Consider the following 23994-nt stretch of genomic DNA (forward strand, 5'->3'; position numbering starts at 1 on the left):
TATATTTATCTTTCATATATTAGAGATTTCCTGCTTCGAGGGAGGGGGGGGACCCATGGCTTGATTTGGAGGGGAAGGGAGCAGAGGGGAGCACCCAGGGGTGCTGGGGGGGAGCAGAGAGAGCTGTGGGGCTGGGCAGGGGCAGGGGGGATGCTCAGGGGCTGCACTTCAGTACAGCCTCAGATTTGGGATCCTGGAGCCCTTCTGGGAGCTTTGGGAAGGGCTCCCATGGGAAGGAGACCCTCTGTGAAGGGCTCACCCACAGCTCTGCTGAACCAGGGCACAAAATCAGGGAGAGGCACAGGGAGGGGGAAGAAACCAAAGCTGTTCCCCACCTGCTCCAGCCCCAAATCCCAGAGCTCCAGGGGGATCTGCAGCCAGAGCCACCTCATCCCACAGCACTCTGGGCCCCCCAGCTGCTATTCCCAGGGTTTGGAGTGCTGAACCCACCACCAGACACCACTCCAGGAGAGCCAGGACCAGGAGCTGGGGATTTTGGGAGGTGGGAGAGCAGCTCCCCCCCCCACTCACAGCTCCCAGCCAGAGTTTGGTGAAACTGGGGTGTGGAGGGAGTGACACCAGCAAGGAGGACACAGCACCACTCACACAGGGACTGCTCCAGGGACTGGGGACAGCCCCCCACCCCCTCCACTCCCCCCAGCCCCACTGGGAGAGGGAGAATCCCAGGGGCTGGTTCCTGGGCAGGAAGGAAAGGGGACATGCACACGGATCCAGCCCTGCTTCCTCGGGCGGGAGAGGAGGAGGAGGAGGAGGAGGAGGAGGAGGAGGAGGGGCTGCAGCAGCACCTCAGTTCTTCAGGATGGTCTCATAGGCTTGGTAGATGTACTGGGACACCTCTGGTGCTCGGCATTTCAGGGATAACTGTGGGGAGAGAGGGAAGAGCGGGGTCATGGAATCTCCCCCCACACTGGGGAGCCACCAGTCCCAAAGCAGAGCCCTGCATGCTGCAGCACCTTCCCACAGGGCAGCCCAGCTCCTCATTTAGCTGGGAAAAGGTTGTTAAACCCCTGCAAGCCCTCCCAGGGCAGAGCCATCCACATGCAGCACAGGCAGGGAACAGGCAGCTTTTGGGATTGGATTCAGTGCCTGGCACTCCAGGGTAAAGGGTTCCCCAAAAACAGCCTCCTCTCCAAAGAGGAACACCCCTTCAGGGGTTTGTTAAATATTAAATAATTCCAAAACCAATTAGCTCCTCAAGCAAGGAAAGTTAGCAGAGAATCCTCTGGGATAAGGATTTGCAGCTGTCCTCATCCCCAGTGAAACCAGGAGGGTGGTGGGGACATCCCAACCCTCAGAAATGTCCCCTCCTTGTGCCAGCCCTGCTGGGCAGGAGAGGCAGGAGGCACCAGGAGACTGGAAGGGCAGGGAAAAACATCAGGAGAGGGAGGAACATCCAGGCAGCAGGCAGGGAGAGCCCAAAGGCAGGGGAAAAGCAGAGTCTAACCTCCAAATCCTGCAGGGGCGGGCAGGCCGGCGAGGGCGGGCGGCGGGGAGGAGACACAGAGAGAGGAGTCAGGGAGGCACAGCCCGGGAGAACAGGCTGCAGGGAGGGGACAGGGACAGGGACAGGGACAGCAGGACAGGGGATGGCTCATGGATGAGCTGTGGATGGATCCCTGCTCAGGGAATGCTCTGAGGACAGGGTGTAATGGAGCTGGAGTGGCTGGGACCCCTGTGTGTCCTTCAGCTGTCCCACAGGAGCAGTGTGTCCCTCCCCACGGGACAGGGACAGCAGGGATGTGTCCCCAGCTGGGGCAGGGAAGGCAGGGAGCTGCCCTGGGGGTGGGAGCAGGGAGGGGAGGGGCTGGGAGGTACCATGAAGCTGGGATTGCTGGGCTGGATCCGGAGCTCTGCCAGCACCCAGATGCCATTGGTGAGCTTCAGGGACTGGTAGAGCATGTCCTGGCCCTCCACGTTCCTCTTGGCAATGGTGAAGATGTTGCTGCCTTGGAGTTTGCTGCTCACAGCATCTGGGATGGGAGAGAGAGGCTGAGGGGCTGGGCTGACCCCCTGCTCCCCTTGGAGCTGCTCCTGGCCCAGCTCCTCCCCTCCTTGGCAGGGAAGAGGTTTAGATTCTTCATGGAAAGGGTGGTCAGGCACTGGCACAGCTGCCCAGGGCAGTGCTGGAGTGCCCACCCCTGGAGTGGATGTGGCATTTGGGGACAGGGTTAGTTAAGCATGACTTGAGCCAGGTCCTTCTGAGGGGGTGGGACCCACCTGCATTGAGGGAACAGTCTTTGATCTGGAACTGGGTCTCATTCTCATTGGGAATGTCCTTCCAAGTGGCCAGGAACATCTGCCTCTCTGCATGGAGGGAATAACCAGCACTGAGGGAGCCAGACCGGCCACCCCCAAGGTGACACAATACAGGTGACATGGCAGTGAAGGTGTGTCACCCCACCACCCCCTCCAGCAGCTCCCCAAGGCCAGGCTCAGGCCAGCCACCTGCCTCTGGGGGCTCACCCAGTGTGATAAAGAAGGTTCCAGGGGCTGGGATGGCACCAAGGGACAGGTGACAGCACACCTTGGTCACCCAACTCACCCATCTTGCCATCCTCCACAAACAGGATGTGCAGGGGGTACAGGGTGCTGAAGTAGAAGACATCAATGTTGTTCTTCACTGCCACCTGGGGTGGAAGGACACGGGGGTTTCAACACCTCCAGCCCACAGCAGGTTCCCAAAATGTCCCATCCCATCCCTTCCCATCCCCCTGGAGCCAGGTGTCCCTGCAGCCAGCACCTGGCTCCTGCTGCCACCCCTCCCCCTGGATTTCTCCAGGGTCCCTTTCCCGTGCCCAGCTCCCCACCTGGAGGTTGTTGAGGGGATCCATCTTCATGACAGAGCCCACAGTGTTGAGGGGCAGGGAGATCTCCACAGACTGGTTGGGAGCCAGAGGAGCATGAACCTGCAGAGGAGCTGCTGGGGCCAGGCCAAAGCTGGGGGACACCAGGGAGGGCAGGGGGTCAGGGTGGGGACAGAACAACAATACACATTCCCAAATACAACCAAATCATAAACACTCTCTACCTAATCACCCACAAAAACCACCAATTTCCACCTAAACAACAATAAACCTTCACCCCAATCAAATAAAAAAATCACTCATACAACAATGCTTAACCCAATCAAAACTAAACATAAAAAATATACTCTACTCTACCACCAAAACCCATAATCTATCCCAAAACAACTCCTCTTAGCACCCCAACTACCAATACTAAAATAAGTATTCAAAACAAAAATTCCCTCTACCCACCACACCACATGAAAGAAATAAATTATCCTCATCACACAACACACCCATATTAAAAAACTAAATCAGCCTAAAATTTTTAAAATAATTACAAACCCAAAAAAAAAAAAAAAAAAGAAGGCAAGTAGCACATACTAAAAAAGCCCCACCATACAACCAGCTACCAACAAATAACCTTTCAGTGCTGGTGCTCCCTGCTTTTCTCCACCAGCTCCTGCACTGTCCAGGCCAGGGCTGGTTCCTGCCCTGCCCACCCCCAAAATCTCCCCTTTTCCCTCAAATGCATGAAGGAAATGCTACAAATGGTGTAGGAGGAAAAGTTCCCCAGGATAAATGAGGACAAAGGTCAGACACAGGAACACAGACACAGGAACAGCCCCTTCAGCCAACTTCTTAGAGGCTTTGGCTGGGTGCTCATCAGCAGCAGAGCCATCAGAGGGAGAAGGGTCATCAGCAGAGGCTGCTCCAGCCAGGGGGCACCTCCAGCTGCAGCTGGGACTCACCTGTTGCGGTTGAACTGGATGGCAAAGTCAGACATGACCTGCAGGGCTTTGTTGGTCAGCACAAGGTCCATGGAGATGGAGCCCACCTGGCGGCTGAAGGTGCCAGAGATCTCCAGCCCCTTGGCTTTCATGGCAGGGAGCCACACCTGGGCCAGGGGGACAAAATCCCTGGGTGGCACCCGCTCTGGTGCCGCCCTGCTGAGGGGCTGTGCTCCCCTTGGCTGCCCCACTCACCGTTTTGGGGGCCACGTAGGATCCTGAGAGGGTCCCCACCCCAGTGGAGAGGTCAAACAGGTCACCCAGGCCGCCCCCCACGGCTGGGGGTGCTGTGCTGCTGGGAGCTGCTGTGAAGCTGCCACTGCCACCAATCTGTGGGGACAAGGGAGGGGTTACAGGGGGCACCACGGGGAGGAGGGAGAGGAGGATGAGGATGCAGAGGATGAGAGGGTTTGGGTGTGAGGGCACACTCACAGCGGGGCTGCCTCCCACATCACTGCGCAGCTGCAAGAGAAGAAAGGGGCATCAGCAGGGGCAGGGCTGAGGGCACAGGGGGCCCCAGAATGTCCCCCCTGGACACTCCCTGGAAGCAGCAGTGTGGGGCAGCCAGGATGCTGCAGTGGCCCCAGAGCAGGAGCTGAGGGGCCACGGCTGTCCCCAGAGGGAAGAGAGGTTTCAGTGGGGCTGGGGGGCAGCCAGGGGTGGGCACAGGGCTGGGCACAGGGTGATCCATACCCCTTCAGACTCGTCCCCCATCTCCAAGCAGAAGCAGGCAAGGTGGAGAGAAGAGCCAGCCACATGCAGAGAGAAGCCAAGGAGAGAAGAGACAAAAAGAGAGAGAGAAGAGAAGGGGAGGAGGGGACAGAGGTTAGTCCTGACACATCTGTCTGTCTGTCCGTGGCTGTCCTGGGGCCAGAGGACAGAGCCAGGCCTCGTTCCCAGCCTCAGTGCCAGCCCAAGGCACCAGGGCAGCACTTGCAGGGTTACAGAACAGGAAAGGCAGCGACGCTCCCTCCCCTTGGGATAGATCTGCTGGATTTCATGAGTCATGGAGGAAACTCCAAACTCTGCTCCTTCAGGGAGCCTGGCCCATCTCCAGCACCCACAGGGCAGGTGTTCCCACACAGGGAGAGGTTTCCATCCTGCCCCACCCCGAGGCCAAACCACTGCTTGGGCTGCATTCCCAGGAGGACACGCTGTCACCTCTGGATCTCCTGGCACAGGGGACACCCCACAGGCTGGGAGTGGGCACATCCTGGCCCAGCCCTGCAGCAGTTTGGGGGTCAGAGAGGGGCCCCCAAGGGCAGCCACTCTTGCAGCACAGCACATGGAGTGGGAACACCCACACCAGCCTAGACAAAAGGCACTGGGAAGTGGTGGGTGGGACCCCTCCACTGGATAATGCATAAATTAGGGTGCAGTGCCCTCTGTCCTCACCCACTGCAGGAAAGGACCAGCCCAGATGTCCCCAGGCTGACAATCTGTCCTATCCCAGGACAGCCCAGAGCAGAACCAGCACCAAGCCCAGAGGATGCCAACGGGATATCCTGGAATCAGGGAAGGAGCACAGGAAAGATGGGACGTACCAGGCTGTCCAAGCCACCCCCGAGCAGGTCCACAGCACCCATGGGCACGGTGGAGGTGGCCATGGGTGGCCCAGTCACTGGGGGGCCCAGGTCCAGGTTGAGCAGGTCCCCCAGCAGGTCTCCCTGGGTGGGGATCACAGAGGGCTGATCTGCTGCTGGCTCCCCCGACGGGGCTGTGTCCGGGCTCTCAGGACCCTCAATCCTAAAGGGAACAGCACAGGAGAGACGGGAGAGCCTCAGGAGCTCCAGCTGGGACAGGATGGTCCCTCCAGCCCATCCTGGCTCCCAACACATCCAGGGACACTCACGAGCCCGTGCGGGGGGGCAGCCCCTTGTGCAGCACGCCCCTGCTGCCCTCCACGAAGGCGCTGGGGGGTTTGTGGTACACCGAGGCCAGCGTCCCGATGTAGCAGATGAGCTCGTCCAGCAGCGTGGGCTCGATCAGGTCCGTCTCCTCCGAGATGAGCGGCTTCTCGGCCAGCACCACCTCCTTGGCGGCCACCGGGTCCGTGGACAGCAGGCGCCAGTAGATGTACCCGCGGTCCCGCAGGTCGGGGTTGTCCGAGTCCTGGGGGAGCCACGGGGAGCTGCGGCTACACAGAGCTGCTGGGAGCTACTGCAGCTGCTACAGAGATACTCACTGCTGCTGCAGCTACACAGAGCTGCTGGGAGCTACTGCAGAGCTACTGCAGCTACTACAGAGCTACTGCAGCTACCACAGAGCTGCTCAGAGCTGCTGCAGCTACTACAGAGATACTCACTGCTGCTGCAGCTACCACAGAGCTACTGCAGCTACTACAGAGATACTGCAGCTACCACAGAGCTGCTCAGAGCTGCTGCAGCTACTACAGAGATACTCACTGCTGCTGCAGCTACACAGAGCTGCTGGGAGCTACTGCAGAGCTACTGCAGCTACTACAGAGATACTCACTGCTGCTGCAGCTACACAGAGCTGCTCGGAGCTACTGCAGCTGCTACAGAGATACTCACTGCTGCTGCGGCTACACAGAGCTGCTGGGAGCTACTGCAGAGCTACTGCAGCTACTACAGAGATACTCACTGCTGCTGCGGCTACACAGAGCTGCTGGGAGCTACTGCAGCTACCACAGAGATACTGCAGCTACTACAGAGATACTCAGAGCTACTACAGAGATACTCACTGCTGCTGCGGCTACACAGAGCTGCTGGGAGCTACTGCAGAGCTGCTGCAGCTGCTACAGAGATACTCACTGCTGCTGCGGCTACACAGAGCTGCTGGGAGCTACTGCAGCTACTACAGAGATACTCACTGCTGCTGCAGCTACACAGAGCTGCTGGGAGCTACTGCAGCTACTACAGAGATACTGCAGCTACTACAGAGATACTCACTGCTGCTGCAGCTACACAGAGCTGCTGGGAGCTACTGCAGCTACTACAGAGATACTGCAGCTACTACAGAGATACTCACTGCTGCTGCAGCTACACAGAGCTGCTGGGAGCTACTGCAGCTACTACAGAGATACTGCAGCTACTACAGAGATACTCACTGCTGCTGCAGCTACACAGAGCTGCTGGGAGCTACTGCAGCTACTACAGAGATACTGCAGCTACTACAGAGATACTCACTGCTGCTGCAGCTACACAGAGCTGCTGGGAGCTACTGCAGAGCTACTGCAGCTGCTACAGAGATACTCACTGCTGCTGCAGCTACACAGAGCTGCTGGGAGCTACTGCAGAGCTGCTCAGAGCTACTGCAGCTACTACAGAGATACTCACTGCTGCTGCAGCTACACAGAGCTGCTGGGAGCTACTGCAGCTGCTACAGAGCTACTGCAGCTACCACAGAGATACTGCAGCTACTATAGAGATACTCACTGCAACTGCAGCTACACAGAGCTGCTGGGAGCTACTGCAGCTACTACAGAGATACTCACTGCTGCTGCAGCTACACAGAGCTGCTGGGAGCTACTGCAGCTACTACAGAGATACTCAGAGCTACTGCAGCTACCACAGAGCTGCTGGGAGCTACTGCAGCTACTACAGAGATACTCACTGCTGCTGCAGCTACACAGAGCTGCTGGGAGCTACTGCAGCTACTACAGAGATACTCACTGCTGCTGCAGCTACACAGAGCTGCTGGGAGCTACTGCAGAGCTGCTGCAGCTACTACAGAGATACTCACTGCTGCTGCGGCTACACAGAGCTGCTGGGAGCTACTGCAGAGCTGCTGCAGCTACTACAGAGATACTCACTGCTGCTGCAGCTACCACAGAGATACTGCAGCTACTATAGAGATACTCACTGCAACTGCAGCTACTACAGAGATACTCAGAGCTACTGCAGCTACTAGAGAGCTGCTCACTGCAACTGCAGCTACTACAGAGCTGCTCAGAGCTGCTGTTCCCATCTAAGCCCTCCCTTGCTGGGAGGGATCACAGGGATCAGAGTCCACACTCCCCAGGCTTTCAACTGTCAGCATTCCCAGAGGAATCTGGGACAAGGGATGGAGGGGCAGGACACAGGGAATGGCTTCCACTGCCAGAGAGCAGGGCTGGGTGGGATATTGGGAAGGAATTGTTCCCTGGGAGGGTGGGGAGGTCCTGGCACAGGGTGTCCAGAGAAGCTGTGGGTCCCCTGGATCCCTGGAAGTGTTCAAGGCCAGGCTGGATACTGGGACTTGGAGTAACCTGGGATATTGAAATGCGTCCCTGCAGGCTGGAACAAGAGGATCCCTCCCAAAACAAACCATTCTGAATTAAACTCAATTACTTGCCTGTTGCCACAATCCATTCCAAAGCCCCAGGGGATGGGAAGCCCTGGGAAGCTCTCCCAGTGTTACCCACCTGTGTGGCCAAGCTCAGCACCTGCTGCACCAGCTCCTGTGTCTCTGTGGGCTTCTTCAGGAACAGCTTCACAATGGCAGTCAGCAGCTGCAGCTGCACCTGTGGGGGACAGACAGACAGAAAATCACACTGGGTTTGTGCAGGAACACATGGATTTGCCCCAGGACCTAACCCCAGCCTGCCTTTCAAGGGACCAAGGGCAAGGTGACCATGTCAGTGGCAGTGACATGTCAGGGCACATCACCTGGCTGCTTCCAGCCCATACCCACACCCTCATGCACGGGCTGACCCCAACCCCATGGGGCAGGATCTCCAGAGCAGGTTACACAGTCCCACAGGGCACAGGCCAGAGCATCCTTTGACTTCCACATGGATGAGCAGCAGGAATTCCCCTGTGAGGGTCCCTCCTGACCTCTCAGGGAGCCTGGATCTCTGGCTTTGCTACTTGGCATTTGTAGACCATGCCCTGTTCACTGTCACTTGGTTACAGGGTGTTTTGCATGGTTTCCCAGAGATGGAAACCCTCCAAAATTCCACAGCAAACCCATTGGCCTCAGTTGCCCTGGGAAACAGGGCAGGCACTGCTCCCTCTGCTCATTTTCCAGCTCCAAAGGAGGCACAGCAGGATAACCAGGTGACTTCCAACCACGGAATTGGGACAACACCATTTCACAGAACCATGGAACAGTTTGGGCTGGCAAGGGACCTCAAATCCCCTCTCATCATGGGCAGGAACACCTCCCACGACCCCAGGCTCCTCCAAGCCTGGAGCACACCCTACACCCAAACCTGCGGTGGGATATGGCTGCTCCAAGCACCTGCACGAACAATCCCTGCAGAGAAAACCATCCCCCCTTAGCAGGAGCTGTGTCCCAGCGTGCCCTGGCACACCTGGGTGCTCTCATCGTGGAACCCCTCCAGGAAGCTCTCCAGCAGCTCGTCGGCGTTGTCGATGCGCTCGGCGTACTCCCCCACGATCCAGATCATGGCCGCCCGGGCCTCGGGCTCGTCCAGGGAATCCAGGTTCTCGCACAGCGTGGCGATCACGCTCTCGTACCTGCCCGGCACACAGCGCAGGGGAAAGCTCACCAAGAATCCTGGCCCACCCAAACTGTGAGGCTGAAGGAATTCCCAATTAGGGAGAGCAACTCCTGTTCTGCTCCCCGGTCAGCCCTGGCCCTCTCCCTGTCTGTCAGCCTTTCAGTCACTCCCACCCTGTTTCCCTGTTGGCCCTCTGCCCTAACCCCACCCTTGAGACACCCCCATGTTCCCTGGTAATTGGTCTCTGATGTTCTCCCTGCCCTGCTCATCCCATGTATTTAACCTGGACCTTCACAAATCACCCAGCCTTTGTTCACTAAACCATCAACGATGCACATGCATGACTGAAATAAAAAAACTCCTGCAAAGGCCCTTCCTGCTTTCCTGCTTGCTAGCACCCCAAGCAACACCAGATGCAACACCAAACCACATCCCACTGCCCACAGAACTGTGGCCAAGGACAGCGTGCCTGGGGCTGTGCTCTCACCCCATGGGCAGTGCCCACACTGATCCCAGAGCACGTTCCCTGCTCCTGAATTAACCCTGCTTGTCTGATCCGCTCCTCTCCGGAGCAGCCCAGAGCCATTCCTGCACAGCTCTGCTCATTACCAATTCAGTTCATTAGTATTTATTACACTATTAGTCCCCAGCTTCCTGATTAGAGTTGCCTATTCATCCTGGCTCAGCTGGAACATTCCCTCCCCTCTCCTCCTGCTGCCCTTGTTCCAGCATCAGGAGCTGGGTTGAGAGCCAGGGACAGTTTCTGCTGACGCCAGGGACCTGCACATCTCCATCTGAGTGCCTGTGCCTCCATCCCACCAGCAGTTTGTGAGCACAGAGGGGAGGGAGGAGCTCGTGCAGGGGCCAGGGAAGGCCAGAGCCCCACGCACTTGTTGGGGTACTTGCGGAAGATGTCCTTGATGACCACGATGGCCTCCTGCACCACGTAGTTCACCTTGGTCTGGATGAGGTCCAGCAGGGTGCTGACACAGCGCTCTGCAGATTGCTGCCAGAGTGACACAGGGTCACTGCTGGGCAGAGACCCCTCACATCCCCACCCCAAACCTCCCACTGCCCCCACCCACCCCCAAATCTGCAGCAGAATGAGACACCGAGTGTGGTGTCCCCTTCACATCCTGCTGCGGCTCTCTGCCCATGGGAAGCATTCCAGCCACGCAGAGCCTCCTTTCCAGGGAGGTTTTCAATAATCCCCTTTGGAAAATTATCCCCACAGGGAAGCAAAACCTTCAAGCAGCCCCTCAGGAAGGGATGGATTCCTTGCCAGCCTCCTGCAAAACAACTGGGACCTTCCCAGCCCCTCAGGAAGGGATCAGTTCCCTCTCAAGAAGGGATCAGCTCCCTCTTAGCCCCCCAGGATCAGTTCTCTCTCAGGAAGGGATCAGTTCTCTCTCAGGAAGGGATCAGCTCTCTTGCAGTCCCACTCTGGTCCCCAGCAAGCCACTGGTATCATCCACTGCATTCAGAACTCCTGGCCCTGTTTTAGGCAGGGATCCTAAAGCAGCTCCAGTGGCAAAAAAGGATGGAACACCCTCCTGGCACCCCACTGATAGGGACATCCCCACGCCTGGGAAGGCTCCAACTTGCAAATCCCTGGGATGAGATGCCCACCACGTGCTGGAAAGTGCCACCCTGCCCAACCAGAGGTGCCACAAGGCCCCAGTGTGTCCCAGCCCTCACCTCCACCTTGATGGCACAGCGGCCGATGGCTCTCACTGCCTTCCTGACAAAATCCACATCCACCTCTGTGGCATATTCCTTCAGCTCCGCCAGCACCTGAGGGATGGCACAGCACAGTGAGGGCCTGGCAGCAAGGCCAGGGCTGCAGGAGAGCAGGGCAGTGACTGGGGCTGGGATTGGGACACCCCTGGGTGCCCAGGCCAGCTCCTGACCTGAGCTATGTTGGCCTGGGAGGCCAGGCGGATCATGATGTCCAGTTTCTCCAGTTTGACATAGATGGGGTCATTGTACTTGACAAAGAACACCTTCATCTCATGCTTCAGGATCTCAGGCCTGGGGGCAGCGAGAGGCAGCATTAGGGGGGACACATGCTCACTCCCACCACAATCCCAAGGTTTTGGGGGCCTATTCAATGCCAAGGAATCCAAGTCACCCTGATTATACCCCAAGATTCTGTCCCTTGGCTCCCCTTTGCTGGAACGTAGGGGACAGAGCAGAACCTTGTCACAAACACAGGATGTTTGTCCTGCCAAGGCTGGAAGGGACATTTTAGTGGGAGCAGGGACACAAATCCAGATCCCAGGGCTAGGCTGGACCTTTCTCACCCTCTCTCTAAGCTGGGAAAGAGCTAGGCCAGGTCCAGCTCCAAGCTGCCTTCCACATTTCCACTCCCAGGGACACTAATTGCTTTACACTTCTCCCAGAAATTGCTGCTATTTTTAAGAGACGACCACGGCGCTGACTGGGAGGAGAACAAATCATCTGACTGGGCTGGGGCTCTCCAGCTGCCACTCCTGCTCCAGGCACACGTGTGGGGCCTCAGCCACCTCCTGCCCACCAGGATTTTAGATCAGCACAGGGACAAAAGGACTCTGAGCACTTGTTCAAAGAGGACAACTGTGGAGAAAGCAGCTGGCAGCACAAAAATCCCTCCCTACACATGGAGTGACTATTCCAAAGTCTCACAGCTTTTGGCTTTGCCATCCTTTGCTGCCCCAAATAAAGAATAAATTAAGCTAAAGGATACATTAAACTGGAGATCCCAGCTTAGCTCTCTGCCCCTTCCTTCACCTGACTGACTCAAGGCCAGGTTGGACAGTCCTCAGAGCAACCTGCACTAGTGGAAGGTGTGCCATGGGGGAAGGTGGGATGAAACGAGCTTTAAGATCCCTCCCAAACAAACCATTCCATGATTCCATGACTCCCCTTAGATTTTAAATAACAGAGAAGAAAACACCTTACAGGATGTGTTGTGACAGAGGGACTGAAGCACCTGTGGCTAAGAGGGGCCACCTGGACACCCACCTTTTCTGCACAATGAGGTTGATGTTGCGGAGGGCCACGTACTGCAGCTCGGGCTCTGCAGACAGCAGAGTGACCAGGGGTGGGGCCAGCTTCTTCAGGAGAGTGCCATAGTAATCCAGGTCCTTGGACAGCATCTCCATGAACTTCATCAGCACCTTGACAGCTGACAGCACCACGGCAGAGTTGGCGTGGGACAGGCGCGGCGTCACGCGCTCGCAGATGCTGCCGGGGCGAGCAGGAGGGAAAGGAATTGGCCCCAGCCCTTCCTCCTGCTGGAAAACTGCTGCCAGCATGGAGGAAGGATCACAGGAAAGCTGAGCAGCACTTGGGACCTTCCCAAAGAGGCTGAAGTGGCTCCTGAATGCCCCAGTGAAGGTTATTCCCCAGGCCCTGCAGAACCCTCTGGCAGTGACCCCGTTTCGGGGCTCCCCGGTGCCCACTGTCCTCTGCAGCCACATTTCAAGCAGCTCAAGGAGCACAGTTCCAATGCCAGGGCTCACTATGGGACCAGGGCAGGCTCCAGATGGCCATGCCCAAGGCACAGCTCCAGCAGATGCCTGCTGTATCCTCCTGCAGCAGGGTCAGGAGGATGGAGACTCTCCTCAGAGGAGAAGGGGCAGTGCCAAGCCCTGCCTGTCCCCTCCCCTCTCCACCCCTCACCTCTGTGCTTCCCGGTCATCCTTGGGCATGTAGTTTGCCAGGCAGTCCAGGATGAAGATCTGGCCCCACTCAGTGCACTCATTGAGGGCTGTGAGCAGCTTGTTGATGGACTGGGGGTTGAGGTCCAGGAGGTTGCTGCTGGGATGAGACTCTGCAATCTCCGACAGCGCCGCCACCGCGTTGGCAACCACCTGCCAGGGGGGACAGGACACGGATTGGTGACACCAAATGGGGTGTGAGGGGATGAGCTGCCTCCTCACTATGAACTCCTCACATCCTACCTACATCTGGGCTGCAGCTTCTCCCTCCCTGCAGCAGATCTGAGGGGGATGGGTGAGCCATCCCCACCAGCACGCTCCCACCGCCCACACTGCATCTCCAACGGCTCCCACATGTTCCAGGGGAGTCAGCCTTGGCTTGGTGCCCAGTTCCCTTCCCCAGGCAGCTCCCAGGAGCCCCAGAGCTTTCCACACAGCTCCTGGGCTCAACACTACACCCAGGGTAAGACTGGAAAAGCAGGAAAGGCTTTGGGAAGAGAAACCCTGAGGAAAGGTGGTTTTTAAGTTCCCCATGCATGGGGAAAGGAAGGGAAGCCAAAGCTCAGCTGCCAGGAAAAGCAGAGGCAAAAACCACTGGCTCTGTGGTATCAGAACCAAGCCCCAAGGCAGCTGGAGCTGGGAACAGAGGATTAACACTCTGCCAAGGGATGAGCAAAACCATCCAGGACACAGCCCAAAATTCCCCACAAGCAGTTTGTTAACACCAGAAAGAAACCCTGGGACGCGAACACGACTGGAGAGCGGTGACTGCCATTGGGGTGAAGAGGAGGTGGAGAAGGCAAAAAAACCATCACCATGGGGTTGGAGTCTGAGATGAGATCCTTGAGGGTGTCCAGGAAGCCCTGGTCCTCCACCAGCTGGGCGTTGATGTCGTGCAGCTTGGCCACGCAGACGGCGGCGGTTTTGCGCACGTAGGGATCCTCGTCCTTGAGGCACTTGCGCAGCGGCTCGCACAGGTACTCCGTGATCTTGTCCACACGGATGCAGCCCATGGTCCTCACTGCCAGGGCCCTGATCAGAGGGTTGGGGTCCTCACAGTCCTGCATGGAAGTACAAGAAAGTCCCACAGATGTGTGTGTATAACAGATTTTTGAATGGAGGGTTTGAAGGAGGGATAGAAACGAAAGCAAGTTTTGATGCAGAAGAAAATTGCTGAGCCGGTCTTACTGGATAACTAGAAAGAAAAGGGTAAGTGTGGATGATACAACTGTCCCTGAAAAAGGATCTTATACCCTGAGACAATGAAACCTTTCATGAGAAATGCTCCCCCTCCCTACTGAAACCCCTGTTATCATTTAGGATTTCTATTCTTTAACTTTGCTAAATGATTGGTCTTTTCTCACCTAAAATCTCAAAGTAATTGGATAGTTTTCAACTTATAATTTTACTGGTTAGAATTTCAATCCCCCTAAAACCTATAAAAACCCCTTGCTGTGCTGTGTAACTGGATTTTGCTGGTAGAACCCTTTGAAGAAATAAAGCTGAGGCTGACAGGCTGTGGGCTGGGCTCTTGTCACAATAAACAGCATTTTAAAGAGCCAGTCTGGAGCCCTCCATCCCTTGTTTCAGCTCCCACAGAGGAGAGGTTGGATATCCTGAGCTCCTCAGTCACAGCTTTCTCAGGTGGGTTCCTCCTCCTGGAGGATTTGGGTTCAAATCCCAAAGTTTTCATGTTCTGCTGTCAAGAATAAGTCACCCAAGAGAAGTTTCTCTCCTGTCCTGCACCCACTGAGTTACAACAGCACCAATCCTCACTCCCAGAGCTCCTCAATCCATCCATGATTCCCATGTCCTTATCACTTACACCAGGTAATGAACCCAACCTGATGCTGGAAATATATTGGGATTATTATGTGGGGTTTGCCCTCACTAAAAAGCCTGAACTCCCTCTAAAGCCCACCAGGCTTTCTAACTGAGTGATTTGGCAATATCCTGGTTGCTAACACACTCCTCAGTTCCCAGCTCCAGCAGGAAGATCACGAGGGATTTCTCAGCACATAAATTCACATGATGGCTCTTGATCACGGGAGCTGCCCCCACCACAGAGAGAGTGGCACAGGACAGCTGCCAAAAACTGGGTTTCTGCATTACTGAACAAACTCAATCAGTTTTCTAGAGCTTGGAGAGCCCCTCCTGCAGAAGGGAGAGGCTTTGGAAAGCTGCCCACGCTCCCTGGTTTGCAGCTTGGCATGGTGAAGGGGCAGTGGTGTCCCTGCAGCCCTGGGACATGGAGCCCTGTCCCCTCACCTTCACAAAGGTGTTCACTGCCATGATGGCCATGTCTGGCTGGCTCTTGGCATAGTTCATCAGGTAGAGGTAGACCAGCTTCTTCAGCTCCAGGTTGTCTGTCTGCATGCAGTTCACCACGTCTGGGAAGAGAGCACTGGAACACAGAGAGCTCTGTGAAAGCAGGACACAGCCACACTGCCCACAGGATCCCCCTGCCATGGATCACCCAGGAGAAGCCAGCTCTCTCCTGGGGGAAAGGCTGGAAGAGTTCACCTAGAGAACAGAATGATCCAGGGAGAGCTCAGAGCCCCTTGCAGTGCTAAAGGGGCTCCAGGAGAGCTGGAGAGGGATTTGGGACAAGGACCTGGCACTCCAGCACAAGGGGAAATGGCTTCCCACTGCCAGAGGGCAGGGATGGATGGGATATTGGGAAGGAATTGTTCCCTGGCACAGGGTGCCCAGAGAAGCTGTGGCTGCCCCTGGATCCCTGGCAGTGCTCAAGGCCAGGTTGGATGGGGCTTGGGAGCAGCCTGGGACAGTGGAAGGTGTCCCTGCTCGTGGCAGAGGGTTGGATCAGATGAGCTTTAAGGATCCTTTCCCACCCAAACCATTCCATGATTTAATGATTCCATGACCTGAGCCCACCCTGCAGTAGACATGGCTGGAATGCCCATCCCCAGTGGATTTTTTATGGATCTGTACCAAAACCAGCCCTTGATGGACCAAAACTGAGCTTTCCCACATGGGAAAGCATCCCTGCTCCAGGGCACATCCCCTGCCCTGGGAGAAGGTGCTGGACAAGTCTCTCAGACACAGGTGGGGTTGTTGGGGTGTCCTGTGCAGGGCCAGGAGCTGCACTGGATGACTTGTGGATCCCTTCCAACTCAGCATATTCAGGATTTTATGCATCATCACAAGAAGGTGCCAAAAGGAAGAGCTCCACTCCCCTGGGAGAATCCTGAGCACCAGGACACTCTGCTGGGATGGAGGGGAATGGAGTGGATCAGGTGCCTGCACAGAGCTGGGGCTTCCCCTTCCCAAACATCCTGGAGCTGTGGGATACCAGAGATGCTGTTCCATCCAAAGACAAACCAATTAGACAATTAAACCACCTCAGGGGAGGCAATCAAGATCCCAGGGCTAACACAGGGGTTATTCCACCCTGACAGATGTCCCAGGGCTCCTGGAAGCTTCTCCACCCCTGCAAACCCAGCCAGCCCTGATAGGATCAAACCCAGCCCCCCCTAAATCCAAGGAATTGGGCCTTGCACAGCTGCTACCCACCTGGGCTGGTCTCACCCTGGGCTAAACCAGGCTTTGCTGGCACCTCCCAGGGAGCAGTGAGCTCAGCAAAGTCCTTCCCTGCAGCCTAAAACAGGTACACACCAAAAAAAAAATGGGCTGACACAGCCACAGGATCATGGAATGGGCTGGGAATCAGGGAATCTTTAACCTTCTCAAGTTCTACCCCTCTGCCATGAGCAGAGACACCTCCCACTGTCCCAGGCTGCTCCAAGCCCTGTCCAGCCTGGTCTTGGACACTTCCAGAGATCCAGGGGCATCACAGCTTCTCTGGGAACAATTCCTTCCAATATCCCATCTAAATCTCTTTTAGAGAGATTTAGAGTTTCAAGTTTAGAGTTTAAAGCCATTCCCCTCTCGCCTGTCACTATCCATCCATGTAAAAAGCTGTTCTCCCTCTTTTTTTAAGCCCCTTCAAGTTCTGGAAGCTTCTGCCATTTCCAAGTGATTTCCACAGTGGTCCCAAGATGGACACTCCCTGCTGCTGCTCTGGGAGCCAGGGATGCCCCAGTTTTCCCAACTCTGAGTGTGTTTTCTCTCCATTTACTCTCAAATGCACCATGAAAATCAAATTGCTGATGCTGCCTGTGCTGGGGCAGGTCCATGCAGGAAAAGGCACAGAAGGAGCCACGTGCAGCTCAGCCAGATGAAAAAAGGGAAGCAGGAACAGCAGCTGCCTGACCTTTTGGACTGGAGAGGCTGCAAAGGGCTTATCAGCATCCAGGCACAGCCAGGCTCTGAGGGGGTCCTGCTTGTTTTTAGTAACACACAAAGGAAGTGGGAATAATCCAAACAAACTGATCTGGCAGCCAGACCAATCCTCTTTTAGCCAGATTACAACAAAAGCCAGGAGAGCCCCCACCTGCCAGGTGGCCACGTGGACACAAAGTGCACTCCAGGAGGTAGAGCTGCAGCCAGGAGTGTGCCTGGGTGAACCCCAAGGGGAAAAGCAGCAGGGGGGAAAAAGGGAACCCAAAAGCCAGCTGGGTTTGGCCTGGGCACATGGCAGAACAGCATGAAGGAGAGATTTAGGATGAATTTCAGAGGGTGCTGGGCACTGCAGGGAATGGGCACAGCCCCGAGGCTGCCAGAGCTCCAGAAGTGTTTTTGGACAGCACTCCCAGGGACAGGGATTGTTGGGGTGTCTCTGAAGGGCCAGGAGTGGGACTGGATGATCCCTGTGGGTCCCTTCCCACTCAGGATATTGGTGCAGCCTCACACACACCTGACATCCTTGCCAACAGTCATGGATGCAATCACCTTCTTCACAGCCTCCTTCTTCTTCTCCTTCTTGTCACTGTTCAGCTCAGCTTTCAGCTCAAATATCTCCCCTGAAAAATGGAAACAGTGGGAGCTCAGGGATTAGTGGAAGGGGGACCCCACCCCTCTGCTAGGTGTCACACCTGCTGTGTGACAGGGCTCATCTGCCACCCCTGAAAACAGAGATTTGACTTCCCAAACACCTCACTGAGGGCTGGGGCTGCTCTGGGGGCTCAGCTCTCACCCATGGGAATGGAGTTGAGCTTCCTGCTGAATCCCTGTGGCTCCTCCAGCCCCACAGGGGTGGGAGATGCTGCAGGAGCCAGGAGCACCCCACAGGCCCTGGATGGGGTTATGCAGAGGGTATTTTTGGCTGTGGGATGGTTATCCCAGCCCCATGAGGCCCTACCCTTCTCCCAGGGACGACAGAGGATGGATTTTGGGCACTGCTCCTCAAGCCCATACAAGGAAGGGTGGTTCCCAAACCCCTCCCTGCCTGTGGCAGCAACCCCCAGCCCAGGGCACCATTTCCTGCCCTCCTTATTCCCTCCTGGGCTGGCAGATTGCAGAGGAAGATGCCACAGGGCTTCTCTGCACATTAATTCCTTGGTCTGGAGAGTGCTTAAGGCCCTGAGTGCTGCCCAGGGGAGCTCCTGAGCTGCTCTAAAGCCGATCAGCAGCTGCCAGCAGCCCTGGCCAGGCTCAGGACACTGGGGACAAGCTGTCCTGACCCCACAGCAGCCCAGGAGCTGCTCCAGAGCTGGGCTGGGACAGCATTCCCTGCAGCTTCCCAAGCCTCCCCACCTGGTTTACACAGGTATAAGAACCAGCTGGTGATTTTGGGATGAATTGTGATATTCCTGCTCCTTCCCTTACCTTTCTTGGTGGTGGTGAAGTACTTGGAGTCTGTCATGGTGGTCTCCAGCCAGCAGCAGGGCCCTGGAGGAGAGGCAGTGCACAGAGGCTCAGGGCTGATAATTTCCTTGCAGGGATTGTTATGGAGAGCTCCAGGAAGGAAAAAAAAAACAGGGGAGGGAAAGAGTTTGGGATTTCATGGGAAGAGTCACAAGGAGAAGCCAGATCCTCAAGGGAGGGTGAGCACCTTGCAGCTCTGTGATGATGGGGAATCAGCTGGTTCTCCAAAGAGGATGAGGAGGAGGAAGGGAATCACTGAAATTCCAGGGCTGCAGCTCATCCCATCCTGCACAGAGCTGGGCAGCAGGGGCTCAGTGATCCCCCCTGGACTCACCTCTCCTCACCCAAAAAATGCTTTCTTAAGGAAAACTCACATCCAGCCCTCCCTCACACCTACACAGGGAACAGCTCTGGGCTGGGGAGAGGAACTGAGGCAAACCTGAGGGGCAGGGATCTGCCAGATCAAAGGGAGCCTCTCCCACTAACCAGCCCTGCTCCAGCAGGGTTGCTTTAAATTCCAAGGGTGCAAGGTTTCCACCCAGCACTTGAGGCTCCATTATATAATTCAGGCAGTTCAGAGCAGATTTAGGGCTTGGCATGCTGAGGAAGGAGATGTGCAGCCCTTTGGAAAGGTCAGCAGGGATTTGGCTTTTATGGCTGGTTTTCCCATCTTTCCTTCAACAAGGAAAGAACCAGAGGCTTGTCCTTGAAAGCCTGCAGTGGCCTTGCTATTTTGGAGGGGCAGGATTATGGGAAGCAAAGCCAAGTGGAGAAAAAAAAAAAAAAAAAAAAGATTAAAAAAAAAGAGCTTGCAGATGAGTTTAAAATGCAAATGAGCATCTTGAAAGCCAAACACAGCAGGAGCACAGAGGAACTGTGTCCTCTGTTCCCTGTCCAAGCTGGAGAGGGATCCCCAGCAGGGATAAAAAGAAAATCTGGATGAAATCTGGTGGTTGAGCAGACTGGGCAGAGCACACAGCTTGGCAGGGAGGAAGAGAGAAGGAGTTTGCATGGGTGCTCTGGGGGCTGGCAGCATGGTCCTGGTGCTATTGCAGAGGGGGGGAAGCCTGTCACCACAGTCCCACAGCCCTGCCCCTGGTGAGACAGGACACTCCTCCCAGCCTCAGTTACCTGGGATTGATTCAGAGCCTTTTTTATCCCACTAAGTCGATGGCTCTCCAGGGAGCAGCGGGAGCTCCGGGCTGCAGCTCTCTGCACCTCACTGCAGACAGGAGGGAGGAAGGAAGGAAAGACAGGATTCACTGCAGTCCCTCTGATTCCAGCAGCTGGCTCACACTCAGCCCTGCTCAGCAGAAGTGCCTGGAAAGCAAACTTGAGGCTGAGCAGGGAATATCTGCAGGCAGACATGAATCACACCGACCACTTCCCTGCAGCCTGCAGCTCTGCCAGAGCCAGGGAAAGCACAAATCCACAACCCCAACGTGTGCTCCAGCCACTCAAAACCCTCTGAGCACTGACTTCAGAGGCTGCACAGACAGCCATTCCCCCCACTCCTTCCAGCCCTGCAGCAGCTCCAAGAAGGAAAGTGGCTCCTCAATTTGGCAATGAAGGCACAGCCCTGGCTGCTCACACTGGCACACCCTTCCCAGCAGGAGCAGCCCAGGGTGATGAGGGGCCCAAACAGCCCCCAGACCCCAGTGCTCAGCCCCCTGAGTGCCCCCCAGGCTGTGCCAGGGTGACAAGGCAGGGCTGGCTGCCACGCCACAGGTGAATTCCCAGAGCTCAGCCCTTGGGCAGGGGCCAGTGCTGCTGCCTGGCTCTGGTTTCAAGGATGCAATTGTGTGCTGCAGAGCTGGCAGGGGGTGTTTGCTTCCTCAGCTCCTTCCCAGGCTGATCTCCCAGTGAGAGGCTGAGTGCAGCACTCCTCACTCATAAAAAGCAGGATGCAAGCAATGAAACAAGGTGGCTCAGATTTTACCCCATCTTCACACCAAACTTGTCTAAAGCTGCTCTGGCAAACAGGATTCAAGGAGTTAAGTGTCAATAAGGATCTGGAAGCTGCTGGAGAGGAACACCCAGAGCTCCTCCACACCCAGTTTGGGCTCCTCAGGTCTGGTTTTGGGAAAGGTTTTGGCAGTGGCACAAACCCAAAGCCTTTTATCCCTGATTTTATTCACTCCAGGGGACTAAATTCCACAGCTCCACACAAACCAGAGCAATGCTGCTCTCCTGAGCCTCTTAAGCCCCCAGGTCAGGGACATGGCAGAGCTCAGCCATTCCATTTTTCCCACTGCCATGGGCAGCACCTCCCAAATTTACCTATCCTGGGAAAATAAGAGGCTCTTAAACCCAAAATACAACAACAAACACATCACTGGGCTTCCCACCGAGGTGGGTGCTGCCAGTGGGTTCCTGGGAATGACACCAATGCCAAATGAGCCATTGCTGGTGCCACTCATTTCCTCTTATGGAGAGTGGGGGAAAATTAATTTCTTCTGCTACTTTTATCACCCTGTTTTAGGATAATTCCTCCATCCTTGAAGGCTGAGATGCTGCTGACCAGAGACTTTCACCATGGAATGGGTTGGGTGAGAAGGGACCTTAAAGCTCATCCAGTGCCACCCCTGCCATGGGCAGGGACATCTTCCACCATCCCAGGCTGCTCCAAGCCCAATGTTCAGCCTGGCCTTGGGCACTGCCAGGGATCCAGGGGCAGCCACAGCTTCAATCTGTGCTTACAGGGAACAATTCCTTCCCAATATCCCACCCAGCCCTGCCCTCTGGCAGTGGGAGCCATTCCCTGTGTCCTGTCCCTCCATCCCTTGTCCCCAGTCCCTCTCCAGCTCTCCTGGAGCCCCTTCGGGCCCTGGCAGGGGCTCTGAGCTCTCCCTGGAGCCTTCTCCTCTCCAGGTGAGCACCCCCAGCTCTCCCAGCCTGGCTCCATCTCCTCCTCTGGACTCACTTTCAGCTTCCACCAACACAGACTCACTGCCAGGGTGGGGATGCAGCCTTTAACCTGTGCCCAAAACATCCCAAATCCCTGCTTATCCCAGCCCAGCCCAGCTCTTTCCAGCCCCTCTGACAGCCCAGGCCAGGAGTTCTCTGCCTGCCAGAGTTCTGATCTGCCCAGCCTGACCCAGGTCTCAGGAAGGAAGGGAGCAAAGGGAGGTCAGTGGGGAAAGGCAACTCCCACAAGCAAACAGCTGGAAATGAAGCACTTGAGGGCCAAGGTAACATAATTAGGGAAATTAGGGAAAGGCTCTAAAAAATTAATGGGTAACTGGAGCTGTGGGGAATCACATAACTGTTCCCTGCCTGGAGGCAGCTGCAGGGCTCTGCAGAGGCCAGGCAGGGGTGAGTGGGGATGGCTCCTACAGCTCTGAGCACATCCCTGCCCTAGGGACAAACCCCAGGAGCTGCCACGAGCACCAGCAAAGGGACAGGAACAGCCAGGGTGGGAGAAGAGAACCAGAGGCTGAGGATACACAACCCAAGACCTGAAGAACCTCTGCTGGCCCCAGCTCTGTCCCTCCTTACTCACAGCCATGGGCACAGCTCCCATCCTTGTGCTCACCCCACCTCTGCCAGGCCAAACAAACCCCCAGGGGCTCACACCAGCCCCACACACGTTCCCAGTAAGATATTCTTCCTCCATCTGGCCTAACTGGAGCCAGTCCTTGCTCCAACTCGGCCCTGCAGCAGCCCAGGGCTGTGATTCCACTGCATCCCAACAAGCACCATCCACATCCTCTCAAAAATCTGTTACTGACCAATCCATGGGCATCCCAAAAGGCTCCATCTCCATCAAACAAAGGGATAACTCAGGAGACACACTTACAACAGCAAGGTGCTCAAAATCATGGCAGATCCAAAGCACTGGCACCAGCAAATGAGCTGCAACCAATACATCCCATCAAACAAGAACTGGGGAATAAACTCAAGGAAAAAGGACAATCCTGAGGTATTTCCTGCAGCACACACTGCCAGGATCCCACTGCCACAGAGTCACTGAGAGCTGGGGGGGTTTAATCACCCTAAACAGGGATGGAACCCACAGGGGCTCCCCCCAAACTCCAGCTGAGCATCCTCAGGGACACCAAGGACCTTGTTCTGGACACAGCTCCACATTCCCATGGCAGAAGGGATGTTCTCCTGGCAGAGCCAGGTTCTACACGGTGGTCACCTCCTGCCATGGAATTCCCAGCCTGGCTGATCCAAGCAAGGCCCAACACCTCTGGAAAGCCCCTTGGAGTCCCAAAGCCTGTTCAGCCTGGCAGTCTGACCCCACAGACGGGCGTGGGAGGCACAAACCACACAATTCCAACTGCTCAGCCAAGGCTTATCTCATTTTCTGTCACCCCAGGAGAGAGCAGACACAAAACCCCACTGAACCCCACTGCTGCTGGGGATGGGACCCCAAGAGGTGTCAAATTCTGGGAAACTCCAACAAAACACCTGCAAGAACAACAGCAACACCTCCAACACGGCTCCTTCGGCCTGGAGCTGTCTCACAGCTCCTTTTTATCCACTTTGGGGCTAAAATCTCCAAGGAGGAGGCAGCGAGCACAGGACCTCACCCCAGCTGCCTTCCTGCCAGCTCCATGCCCAGTTCCCAGCTTATTCCATGCAGAGCCAGCACCTTTCCCCAGGGGTGTGCCATGGCCTGGGGGGGGCGAAGGGGCCACCCCGTGTCCCCCTGCCCCCCAGAGGACACGGGACACGGTGCTGGGGAGGGGAGGGATGGATCCGGGAGGGGACACGGGGGAGGCTGCGGGGATCCCCGTGAGCCCCGGGCGGGCGTGGGAAGGGGACACAGCCCCGAGCACGGGGTCAGAACGGGGACACAGCCCGGGGACACAGCCCCGCCCGGTCACGGTGGGGACACAGCCGGGCCCAGAGGGGCACAGAGGAGACCCAGCTCCGGGAGGGGCCCCGGCCCAGAAGGACGCGGCGCGGCCCGAGCCCCGGAGGCGGAGCTCGGGGAAGGCGCCCGGGGCAGGAGCAGCTGCGGGTCCCGGCTCAGCCCCCGGTCTGGCCCGGTCTGGTTATCCCGGCCCGGCCCGGTCCGTACCTGCCGCCGCCGCCGCCGCCACCGGAACTGAGGAGCGGGGAGCGCTTCCGGGGCGGGGCGGGGCCAGCGCGGGGCGGGGCAAGGGGCGGGGCCACGGCGGGAGGGGCGGGGCTGGAACGGGAGCGGGGCGGGAGAGGGACGGGGACAGGGAATGGGGACACGGGATGGGGACAGGGAATGGGGACAGGGAATGGGGACAAGGAATGGGGACACGGGATGGGGACACGGGATGGGGACACGGGATGGGGACACGGGATGGGGACAGGGAATGGGGACAGGGAATGGGGACACGGGATGGGGACACGGGATG

The 23994-nt window shown here is 56.6% G+C and overlaps 1 protein-coding gene and 1 non-coding gene across 8 annotated transcripts; both read right to left on the reverse strand.

Moving 5' to 3' along the window:
• On the reverse strand, positions 1-23730 carry AP1B1 (adaptor related protein complex 1 subunit beta 1). Of its 7 annotated transcripts, XR_008841714.1 has the most exons (25): positions 23685-23729; positions 19784-19972; positions 18614-18676; positions 17703-17808; positions 15194-15329; positions 13741-13986; positions 12888-13078; positions 12228-12449; positions 11135-11255; positions 10923-11018; positions 10115-10230; positions 9075-9240; positions 8184-8282; positions 5670-5929; positions 5362-5563; positions 4511-4531; positions 4250-4279; positions 4013-4147; positions 3779-3924; positions 2829-2958; positions 2564-2648; positions 2239-2325; positions 1837-1991; positions 242-882; positions 162-201 (listed from the first exon to the last, which is right to left on the reverse strand). XR_008841714.1 is itself a non-coding variant. In XM_056504728.1 (24 exons), the coding sequence occupies exons 3-24, from the start codon at positions 18648-18650 to the stop codon at positions 808-810; spliced, it is 2862 nt and encodes a 953-aa protein (XP_056360703.1). In that variant the 5' UTR covers positions 18651-18676; positions 19784-19972; positions 23685-23730; the 3' UTR covers positions 1-807. The 7 variants fall into 7 exon arrangements, 6 of the variants coding, with proteins under 6 accessions (XP_056360703.1, XP_056360702.1, XP_056360704.1 ...); XM_056504728.1 differs by having other exon boundaries at positions 1-882; positions 23685-23730; XM_056504727.1 differs by having other exon boundaries at positions 1-882; positions 18614-18742.
• LOC130259937 (small nucleolar RNA SNORD125) lies at positions 3642-3746 on the reverse strand. Its single transcript, XR_008841719.1, has one exon. It is a non-coding gene; the product is annotated as a small nucleolar RNA SNORD125 (small nucleolar RNA).
• Positions 23731-23994: the final 264 nt, after the last annotated feature.

This window comes from Oenanthe melanoleuca, chromosome 15 (assembly GCF_029582105.1).
Source record: "Oenanthe melanoleuca isolate GR-GAL-2019-014 chromosome 15, OMel1.0, whole genome shotgun sequence".
Classification (NCBI taxonomy): domain Eukaryota; kingdom Metazoa; phylum Chordata; class Aves; order Passeriformes; family Muscicapidae; genus Oenanthe; species Oenanthe melanoleuca.

Coding starts and splice junctions, on each gene's coding strand:
- AP1B1 (XM_056504728.1), bottom strand. CDS start 18,650: ATGACAGACTCCAAGTACTTCACCACCACCAAGAAAG. Junction 9,241..10,114: donor TTCCGCAAGTACCCCAACAA/GTGCGTGGGGCT, acceptor TGTGCCGGGCAG/GTACGAGAGCGTGATCGCCA. Junction 4,148..4,249: donor ATGTGGGAGGCAGCCCCGCT/GTGAGTGTGCCC, acceptor TTGTCCCCACAG/ATTGGTGGCAGTGGCAGCTT.